Source organism: Alligator sinensis, unplaced genomic scaffold (genome assembly GCF_000455745.1).
Source record: "Alligator sinensis unplaced genomic scaffold, ASM45574v1 scaffold1165_1, whole genome shotgun sequence".
NCBI lineage: Eukaryota > Metazoa > Chordata > Crocodylia > Alligatoridae > Alligator > Alligator sinensis.
This window is the reverse complement of record NW_005842477.1, coordinates 1,026,827-1,036,578: the sequence shown is the minus strand read 5'-3', so window position 1 is coordinate 1,036,578 and position 9,752 is coordinate 1,026,827. Positions and strand designations below refer to the sequence as shown.

The following is a 9,752-nucleotide window of genomic DNA, read 5'->3' as shown; positions in this document are numbered from 1 at the left end:
GGGGGACCCACCCGGCCGCCCGCCTGCCGCGGCGCCGGCTGCAATGGGTGTTCGGCAGCAGCGAGGACGAGCACGGCGTGTGCTCCGACTCAGCCGCACCACTGGCCGCCGTGGACCTCAAGTGGGCCACAAATCCCAGCGCCTTCCTGGGGCCCGGCTGCATCTACGCCTCGGCACCTGTGGCCCGCTTCACACGGCACAGGCGCCTGCCCCTGGTGACGGCAGGCGCCGAGGCGCACGGCTTCGACGACAAGGCAGACGTCTATGCACTGACCACACGGGCTGGCCCCAGCCACCGCAAGCTGGGCGCCTTCGCCGTGGCCCTGCAGCGCCACTTCAACTGGACACGCCACGCCATGCTGGTGTACTGGGACGACAAGCTGGACGACCGGCCCTGCTACTTCGCCATCGAGGGCATCTATGTGCAGCTGCCCGGCTTCCACAACCTCACTGTGCTCGACATCCCCTTCAAGGACCAGGACAAGGCCAACTACACCTTCCTTGTGCAGGAGATCAAGAGCAAGACACGGAGTGAGTGCCCCCAACCCCTGCCCCATGTGCCCCACAGGCCCCAGGCCCACTCTGAGCAGTGAAGGTTTGCCCCAGCGCCCCAGGCCTGGCTGGCAGTAGGGGTCAGGGTACGGGTGAGAAGGGGACACATCTGCTGTGACCAGGGTGGGGGAGACCGTACTCCTGCCTTGCTCCTGGGGGGCTCGGGAAGAAGCAAAGCCCCAAATGGGTCAGGGGGCAAGTGCATCCCCCTTCCCCGTTCCCCTCCCTCCAGGGCGGGAGCTCCCAGCAGCTCCCCCAGCCTCCGGGATCGGGGAAGGGAACAGCCCGAGGATTGGAGAAGGGGGCATCCTCGGGGAAGGGGTCAGCCCCCCAGCCCCAGCTGAGGTGGGGGGGCCAGGCACAGCCAGACGGGGCTGCACCCAGGGCTGGGCACCCCCACGGCTCCTCCTTTCCCCCCCGGACCCAATCCTGAGTTGTTGGCCAGCCCTTGGAACGTTTCCCCCGATGTTCCTGGGCTTTGGATCGGGCCCTAATGTGGTACAAGAGTGTGTGTGTGTGTGTGTGCGCATGAACAAACACGTGCATGCATGCACGCACAACAGTGCATACAAACAGACCTGTCATGGCAGAGCCTTGTTGCACAAGCAAAATTGGTGCCAAGCCCCCTCCAGTCTCCATTACCCCTGGCATGTCTCGGGTGTCCTGGCAGAGGGTCCCAGCCCTGACATGGAGTGGGAAGCATGATGGAGCCACCGGGAGCCCTGGGGGGAGCCACAGAGCCATGATGGGTCCCCGGGGTCTTCTCGGGGTTGACCCCCCAGGGTCCTCTCACTAGCTGCTGTCACTGGGACCCTCCATTGCCCCACCCTGGGCACCCCTTCCCCGTCCACCCCCCACAGCTGAGAGCCCCATAAACAGCTGCAAGGCTGGGGCAGCTCCATGACCACGGAGCCTCGCGCCCCTGGGTTTCCACTGGGCCCTGCAGGAGCTGTGGTGGAGGGAAGGGCAAGCGCCCGCCCAGCCCATAAATCACGGCAGGATCTTGGCAGTGGGAGAAGGAAACAGAGTCCTCAAAACAGGACGTGGCAGCCACGGGGCGGGCAGGCAGGGCAGGGCAGGCCACGCCGCACGGACCGGCCCCGCTGCAGCCCCGGGGGGCACATGGCCCCTCACCCAGCTGGGCAGGAACACAGCGTCCGCGCGGCAGGACAATAACAGGATGTTCCCTGCGTGCTGGGCTGGGCCAGGGGGGCAGGGATGGCTCTGCTCCCCTCTGTCCGGACACGGCCCTCAGCTGCCCACGCTGGCATGACCCTGAGATGCCCACAGCGGCTCCTGGCACCTGTAAAGAGCAGCCCCTGTGGCCACCGCTGTGGGGTTGCCCCCATCCGTGGGGGTTCTGTGGACCCCCACACCTCTACAGTGCCTGTTGCTAAATGGGGCAGGTACCAGGTTGTGGGGAGCCTCCGCCACTGCTGAGGTGTGAGTCCCTGCCCCTGGCCCTGGGCCAGAGCTCAGCCTCATGCACCGTGTCCCCTTCCCAGCCCTGGGGCAGGTGGCACCAGGGACCCCAGGGGTGGGACACAGCCAGGACAGGGTGCCCCCAATAACCATGCCCCCTGCCCCACAGTCGTGTACGTCTGCTGTTCCCCGGACACCTTCCGGCAGCTGATGCTGGAGGCGCGGCGCGAGGGGCTGACACGGGGCGACTACGTCTTCTTCTACATTGACATCTTTGGGGCCAGCTTGCAAGGCACCCGCTTCCCTGAGCCCCGGCAGCCCTGGCAACGCAGGGACAAGCACGATGCCAGCGCCAGGGAGGCCTACAAGGTATGGCCCACCCAGATGCCTGGGTTCTCCATCCAGGGAGCTTGGCAAAGTGCGGGGTGGCTGTGCCAGGAGGTGGCACCCAGTGCCCGAGGGCTCCTGGGGCTGGCCAGCATCCTGGGGTGGGGCAGCAGGTGTGACAATGGGGCCTTGTAGGAGTTGCTGAGCTCCCGCCAGCTTCCCTCAGGGCTCAGCGCCCAGGCGCGGGGGGGATGCTTTGTGGGGGCTGCACCAGCACTGGAATCTTTGCCCCTAGCAGGGGGCACAAAACCTAGGGCGGTTCATGGGTGTCATGAGCATACGGGGGCTCAGCCACATGCCTGGCCCCTGCAGGAGGGGGACATGCAGCCCTGGGCTCCCGTGGGGTTTTGCCAGCAGCTAACGAGGAGGAAGGAAGCTGGATCATTTTCCTGGGGCCGAGTGGACGCTATTAATAGCCCCAGAGCGGAAAGTCGCCCCCACCACCGCTGCTGCCGCCACTGTCCCTAAGGAGACCACAGCTTGGAGCGGCCAGAGCTCCCCGGCAGGGCCCGATCCTGGCTGGCGCAGGGACCAGTCCCGGTCCCTCGCCCCCTGCCCTGGCTCTAGCATCTGGTGGCAGGTGCTGTGGCTGGAGCCTAAGGGCATCTCCAGCTGCCCCCAACTCCATCCGGGTACATGGGGTGAGGGCAGGAGATTTGCCGTCTGCCTCCCAGGGCTTTGGGGCGAGGGCATCTGGCTGCAGAGAGGGGCAGGTGACCTGCTCTGGGGGCATTAACCCCTGCCATGCCCCCTCCCCACCCCATGTGCCGCAGGCCGTGATGATCATCACCTACAAGGAGCCCGAGAACCCCGAGTACCGGCCCTTTGTGCAGGAGCTCAAGGCTGCAGCTTGCACCCGCTTCAACTTCACCATGGAGGACAGCCTGGTAGGGGCCCAGAGTGGGGAGTGGTCTGGGTGGCAGCAGCCCTGCTTGGGGGGGAACAAGGTACAAGGTAGATTAGAGCTGGCAAGGTGCAGCACAGCATGGACAGAGTGCAGTGCAAAGCATGCACGCACACGCAAACACGTATGTGCATGTAGCCCGGCACAGCCGGGGGCCCTGAGCCAGTGCACACCTTACAGATGAACTACATCGCAGGCGCCTTCCATGACGCCGTGCTGCTGTATGCCCAGGCCGTGAACGAAACCCTGGAGCAAGGCGGCGATGTGGGTAATGCCACTGCCATCACGCGCCAGATGTGGAACCGCACCATCTACGGTGAGCACTGGGCCGGGGGGGAGGGTTAGGGTCTCCCGCCCTGCCACGCCCTAAGCCGTGTGCCGTGCCCCTGTCCCTGGAGCTGCTGCCAGACTGGGAGGCAGGGGGTGACTCTGGCCAGGAGCCCCTTTTTCCAGGGTGCCCTGAGGACGAGGGCAGGGAGCCCCAGCCCTACCCTGCCCCGCCAGCCGGATTCTTTCCCACGACACTCCCAGGGCTGGTATTTTTAGTGGCACTGGCGCCATGTAGGACCGGAGCCACTGGGTGCAGATTTACAGCCGGCGGGGCCACAGGGTGGCGCGGCTCTCCCTGCTGGACCTGTCGCGCGCCCCCCACACTGTCTGCCCTGGCAACCCCCCAGGCCCAGTAACATGCTGGCCAGAGGATCCCCTACAAACAGCTCCCATATCCCATGAAGGAGGCTGCATCCGCACAATGTGACATGGGCAAGGGGTCTCACTGGACCCTGACACCACCCCAGAAGCAGCCGCATCTGAGCCCGGGGTTCTCCAGCTGGGAGCCGCAGGATCCGTCTGCCTGAGCCCAGCTCTCCCCTTCCCACAGGTGTCACTGGCTTAGTGAAGATCGATGAGAACGGGGACCGGGAGAGCGACTACGCGCTGTGGGATATGGACCCTGCGTGGGGCGAGTTCCAGGTCTGTGGGGGCACCAGGCCCTGCCCCATGGTGGGATCGGCCACCCAGGATGCGCTTTGGGGGGCAAGTGAGTTGGGACCCCAGCCCCGCCTACCCTCCCATTTGCTCTCCCCCTCCTCAGATCGTGGCCAGCTATAATGGCACCAGCAAGAAGATCCGTGCAGTGCCAGGCCGGCACATCCACTGGCCTGGGAACGTGGTGCCCCCAGACGTCCCATTCTGCGGCTTTGACAACAGCAACCCCCTGTGCCACCAAGGTCAGTGCCAAATCCCTGCTGGCTTCCTATTGGCCCCGGGGCCCATGCCCAGTCCTGTCCCCGCAGCCCCTGGCCCAGGCTGGATCCAGCCCTATGCACAGGGTGGGTCCTGACCCCAGCTTTGCCTTGCAGGCAGCTTCTCCACGCTGGAGATCCTGGCGCTCACGGTCAGCCTCATCTTCTTGGCCATTGCCATCGCCTCCTTCTTCGTCTACAGGTGCGGGGGCGGGCAGGGGGCTTCTTCTCCAGCCTACACCCCCCAACCCACTTGGCATGTGGCCTCCAGCATTAGGGTCTTGGGGGGGGTGTCTCCCAGCCCTGCGGTGGGGAGGGGGTGCAGGAGCAGGATAGGGGGAGCTAGGGGGGTGGGGATGCGGGGCAGCTCTGGGGGCACCTCGCATCCGCTGGGAGGACGTGCAACTGAGTGGGCTGGAAAAGCACCTGCGCAGCGCCGGCAGCAAGCTCACGCTATCCTTGGTGAGCATCGCGGGGACCAGCCCCGGGGCTGGGGGGGCTGGGACAGTGCCGGTCCCGCGGCTGACGCCCCCTCATTCCCCACAGAGAGGCTCCAACTACGGGTCCCTGATGACAACCGAGGGGCAGTTCCAGGTCTATGCCAAGACGGCCTACTACAAGGTGGGGGGGTTGGGCTGTAGGGGGGAGAGGGGACCCCTGGGGGACCCCTGGGGGACCCCGACACAGAGCTTCTCTGCCATCTGCCCCCAGGGCAACATCGTGGCTGTGAAGCACCTGAACCGCAAGCGAATCGAGCTGACGCGCAAGGTGCTGTTCGAGCTCAAGCATGTAGGTACCAGGGGGTTGGGGGGAGGGAGACACATCCCCCAGCCCCCCCCCAGCTCATTTGCATCCAATTATGCAGCTCTGGGGGGGAGGGGGCAGGCAGGCTGGGCCCCCGAGCTGGGAGTGGGGGCATTGGGGCAACCATGTGCCCGCTCCCTCCTGCCTGGGCCACACCAAGGCGACACAATGGTTTCCATCCACAGCCCCCATAACAGGAGCACGGGGCCCCCTGCCTGGCCTCCCCCCTCAGCCCCCTTCACCCCTGTGGCCAGTGGGGGGGGAGGGGGTCCACAGGCCAAACAGCCCCACCCATCCCATGGCTGGTTCCAAGGCCTCGCTTCTGCAGCGCTGGCCAGGACACCGTGTCCCGGCATCAGCGCGAGGCCTGAGAAGGGACTGGGGGTGGGGGGGATCACACGTGCACAAACAGCCCCCCTCCAAAAAACCCTCCGCAGATGAGGGACGTCCAGAACGAGCACCTGACTCGCTTTGTGGGCGCCTGCACTGACCCTCCCAACATCTGCATCCTGACCGAGTACTGCCCCCGCGGCAGCCTCCAGGTACAGGACGGGGGTGCAGGGTGCCCGAACTCCTGGTTCCCCCCTGGGGCTGGGGTGGAGTGGGGGGTGGTGGTTAGAACGGGGCCCCCGGGGAGCCCGAACTCCTGGGTTCCTCTCCAGGGTGGAAGGATTTATTCATTGAGAAGTGGGGGCGTGGGGGGAGGGGTGCGGCGGCCTCCCTCTCTGCCCCCCTCCCCCAGGGCTGCAGCCTTCCAGGGAGGAGCTGCTTGCCAGGGGGATGATTTATGGGGGGGCCTCTTCTCCTTCCCCGGCCCCCGCCCACCCAACTCCTGGCGGCCTGCCCTGCAGCGCAGGCATTTCCTCTCCTGGAGGGGAGAGGGGGAAGGGAGGGCGGGAGCCAAGAGGTGTGAAAGTCCAGGGAGCGACCCCCCCCCCCCCCCCCAAGCAAGGGGCGGGGGGAGCGGGCTCTGCTGCTGGCACAGCCCTAGTGTAGATGCTGCCCTGGGGCCGGTCCCAGCCCAGGGCAGGATTATCCCCCTCTGAAATCCCATTGGGTTGTCAGGTGGGGGGAACAAGGGTCTCAGCTCCCTTGTGTTGCGCCCCCCACAGGACATCCTGGAGAATGAGAGTATCACTCTGGACTGGATGTTTCGCTACTCGCTCACTAATGACATCGTTAAGGTAGCTCCCCCGCAGACTCCCCCTTTACCCCTCCCATGGAGCCCTCAAACCCGGGGTCCCAGGGGTCGCAGCACCTGACCCTGTGCGCCGTGCAGGGGATGCAGTTCCTGCACAATGGCGTGATCGTGTCCCACGGAAACCTCAAGTCATCCAACTGCGTAGTGGACAGCCGCTTTGTGCTCAAGATCACGGACTACGGGCTGGAGAGCTTCCGCACTGCACCCGACTCCGACGACTCCCACGGCCTCTTCGCCAGTGAGCACTGTCAGGGCTTGGGCTGGGGGGCCAGGAGTCCCACTCCAGTGTAGGGTCCACCAGAGCCATGCTGACCCTCGCCCTCCCACAGAGAAGCTGTGGACGGCGCCCGAGCTGCTGCGCATGGAGGTGCCCCCGGCCCGTGGCACGCAGAAAGGCGATGTGTACAGCTTTGGCATCATCCTGCAGGAGATCGCATTGCGCAATGGGGCCTTCTACATGGAGGGGCTGGACCTCAGCCCCAAAGGTGTGGCTGGGGGATCCCATCCCTGGGGGGACAGCGTGGCGGAGCCGGGGGTCCTGGAGCCCCCCGGGCTGAGCCTGCCCTCTCTGCAGAGATCATCGAGCGGGTGAAGAGCAGCGAGTGCCCCTGCTTCCGGCCCACGGCCAGTGTGGGCTGCCATGTGGAGGAGCTGGGGCAGCTCATGCGGCGCTGCTGGGCCGAGGACCCACTGGAGCGCCCCGACTTCAACCAGATCAAAGTCCTGCTGCGCAAGTTCAACCGGTGAGGGCGGCCCCGCGCCGCAGGACCCACCATGGGCAGACCCCATCTGCAATTGCAGTCAGACCCCCCCCATTGCAGCCAGATCCCTTCAGTCATCGTGGTCAGACCCCTCCATCCCTGCTAGACTCCCCCCATCCTGGCCAGACCCTATCAGCTATCCCTGCTAGAGCCCCCATCACAACCAGACCCCCCCCATCATGTTCAGGACTCTCCCCATCATGACTAGACCCCCCCATAACAGCCAGGACCCATAAGCCATCACTGCTAGACTCCATTGAATCCTGCCCAGACCCCATCCTCTATCACTTCTAGCCCCCTGCCATTACACCCAGACCCCATCAGTCATCTCAGTCAGACCTGCCCCCCCCAAATCCCTGCTGGACTCCCCCCATCACGGCCAGATCCCCCATTACAGCCAGACCCCAGCACTGCCAGAAACACCTCCATCATAGCCAGATCCCATCAGTCATCATGGCCAGACTGCCCCCTGCCCCACTATACTCCCCAAATCCTGGCCAGAACCTATCCGCTATCACTGCTAGACTTGCCCATCACTGCCAGAACCCCACCCCCCCATCCTGGCTGGACCCCCCCCCCATACCAGCTAGACCCCATCAGTCATCACAGCCAGATGCTTCCCATCCCTCCTACACTCCCCCTATCACAGCCAGACCCTATCAGCTATCCCCCACCATCATGGCCAGACCCCCATCAGCCACCCCCCAGGCTCTGCCCCCCGCCCACCATCTGGCTCTGGAGGGTACACGGGTATCCCCAAGCGCCATCCACGTGTAAGCAGGGCCATGCACCCCAGCCTCGGGTAGTCGGGGCAGTGGTGGGGAGCAGGGGGGATGTGGGGGAGAGTGGAGGTGTCCTCCACCCACTTGCCCAGCGCTGGCCCCATGCCTTGCAGGGAGAACAGCAGCAACATCCTAGACAACCTGCTGTCGCGCATGGAGCAGTATGCCAACAACCTGGAGGAGCTGGTGGAGGAGCGGACACAGGCCTACCTGGAGGAGAAGCGCAAGGCCGAGGCTCTGCTCTACCAGATCCTGCCCCAGTGAGTGCCAGGGGGGTTTCTCTGGGCCCTGACTGCCCCCCACACCCTTCTCAGGCAGAGCAAGGGGCTTGGCGGTACCCCCACTCACCCATTCCCTGCCAGCCCTGTGGCCGAGCAGCTGAAGCGCGGTGAGACGGTGCAAGCCGAGGCCTTCGACAGCGTCACCATCTACTTCAGTGACATCGTCGGCTTCACAGCGCTGTCGGCTGAGAGCACCCCCATGCAGGTGGAGGGGCAGGGGAGCACCCTCAGGCAGGGAGCTGGGTGGTTGTTTGGTACAGGGGTCCTGGAGGCAGCCAGCTCTGGGGTTGTGCAGGGAGGGCATAACACCCTGCCTCAATGCAAGGCAGGAAGGGTAGGGGGTCTTGGGCAGGTGAGGGGGTCTCACAGCTGCACCCCTTCCCCCCTCGGCGGCAGGTGGTGACGCTGCTGAATGACCTGTACACCTGCTTCGATGCCATCATCGACAACTTCGATGTCTACAAGGTGAGGGGCGGAGAGCCAGGACACCTGGGTTCTCTGCCAAGGCACTCGGGACTCCTGGATTTGGTCCTCGGGGGCACCAAGGTCCTCACCAGGAAGTGCTGCCTGAGGGGCAGCCTGGAGGTGCCGAGGGCCGGACCCTGCAATGGGGCTGGGGAGAGCGAGGGGGGTCCTAGCTGTGTCCCCCTCGCCCACCCACAGGTGGAGACAATCGGCGATGCCTACATGGTGGTGTCGGGGCTGCCTGTGCGCAACGGGAAGCTGCACGCCCGCGAGGTCGCCCGCATGTCATTGGCGCTATTAGACACTGTGCGCTCCTTCCGGATCCGGCACCGCCCTGACCAACAACTCCGACTGCGCATCGGCCTCCACACTGGTGAGTGGGGTCAGCTCAGCGGGGATCCAGGGACCCCCACAATTCAGGGCAGCCCCGTCCCCATGTCTTTGGGTAGAGCCTGGACCCTGGTGGGACAGAGCTCTTTGCATGGGTCATGCACATGTATGAGCATGCAAAGCCCCGGGGAGGAGGGGAGGTGGTAGGAGCCCCGTGCCAGGACCCCGCCCAGCACCCCTATCTGTGTCCCCCACCCCAGGGCCTGTGTGTGCGGGGGTGGTAGGCCTGAAGATGCCACGTTACTGCCTCTTTGGGGACACGGTGAACACGGCCTCGCGCATGGAGTCCAACGGGGAAGGTAACGGGCGGGGGGAGAGAGCTGCAACCCAGACCTGGGGGGAGATGGGGGTTGTGGCATGGTACCAGGGTGGGAGGCAGGCCGGGCAGAGCCACCCCACGGTGCTGACGGGCTGTGTCTGGGTCCAGCCCTGAAGATCCACCTGTCGGCGGCAACATGCGATGTGCTGGAGGAGTTTGGCTGCTTCCACCTGGAGCTGCGCGGAGATGTGGAGATGAAGGTGATGCTGGGCATTGCCCCCCCAGCCCCACCCCCACCCC

At 65.4% G+C, this 9,752-nt stretch overlaps 1 protein-coding gene across 1 annotated transcript in view; it reads left to right on the top strand.

Moving 5' to 3' along the window:
• NPR1 (natriuretic peptide receptor 1) overlaps positions 1 to 9,752 on the top strand; it is a 12,442-nt gene that overhangs the window by 2,102 nt on the left and 588 nt on the right. Inside the window, exons 2-23 of the mRNA XM_025212643.1 lie at positions 11 to 531; positions 2,144 to 2,343; positions 3,135 to 3,248; positions 3,446 to 3,581; positions 4,146 to 4,237; positions 4,359 to 4,494; positions 4,627 to 4,713; positions 4,811 to 4,828; positions 4,877 to 4,971; positions 5,056 to 5,130; positions 5,221 to 5,298; positions 5,751 to 5,855; positions 6,426 to 6,497; positions 6,593 to 6,752; positions 6,844 to 6,999; positions 7,089 to 7,257; positions 8,171 to 8,317; positions 8,420 to 8,543; positions 8,735 to 8,803; positions 9,002 to 9,176; positions 9,394 to 9,492; positions 9,621 to 9,712. Coding sequence (XP_025068428.1) covers positions 11 to 531; positions 2,144 to 2,343; positions 3,135 to 3,248; positions 3,446 to 3,581; positions 4,146 to 4,237; positions 4,359 to 4,494; positions 4,627 to 4,713; positions 4,811 to 4,828; positions 4,877 to 4,971; positions 5,056 to 5,130; positions 5,221 to 5,298; positions 5,751 to 5,855; positions 6,426 to 6,497; positions 6,593 to 6,752; positions 6,844 to 6,999; positions 7,089 to 7,257; positions 8,171 to 8,317; positions 8,420 to 8,543; positions 8,735 to 8,803; positions 9,002 to 9,176; positions 9,394 to 9,492; positions 9,621 to 9,712 — 2,920 coding nt within the window. The remainder of the gene's footprint in view (positions 1 to 10; positions 532 to 2,143; positions 2,344 to 3,134; positions 3,249 to 3,445; positions 3,582 to 4,145; positions 4,238 to 4,358; positions 4,495 to 4,626; positions 4,714 to 4,810; positions 4,829 to 4,876; positions 4,972 to 5,055; positions 5,131 to 5,220; positions 5,299 to 5,750; positions 5,856 to 6,425; positions 6,498 to 6,592; positions 6,753 to 6,843; positions 7,000 to 7,088; positions 7,258 to 8,170; positions 8,318 to 8,419; positions 8,544 to 8,734; positions 8,804 to 9,001; positions 9,177 to 9,393; positions 9,493 to 9,620; positions 9,713 to 9,752) is intronic.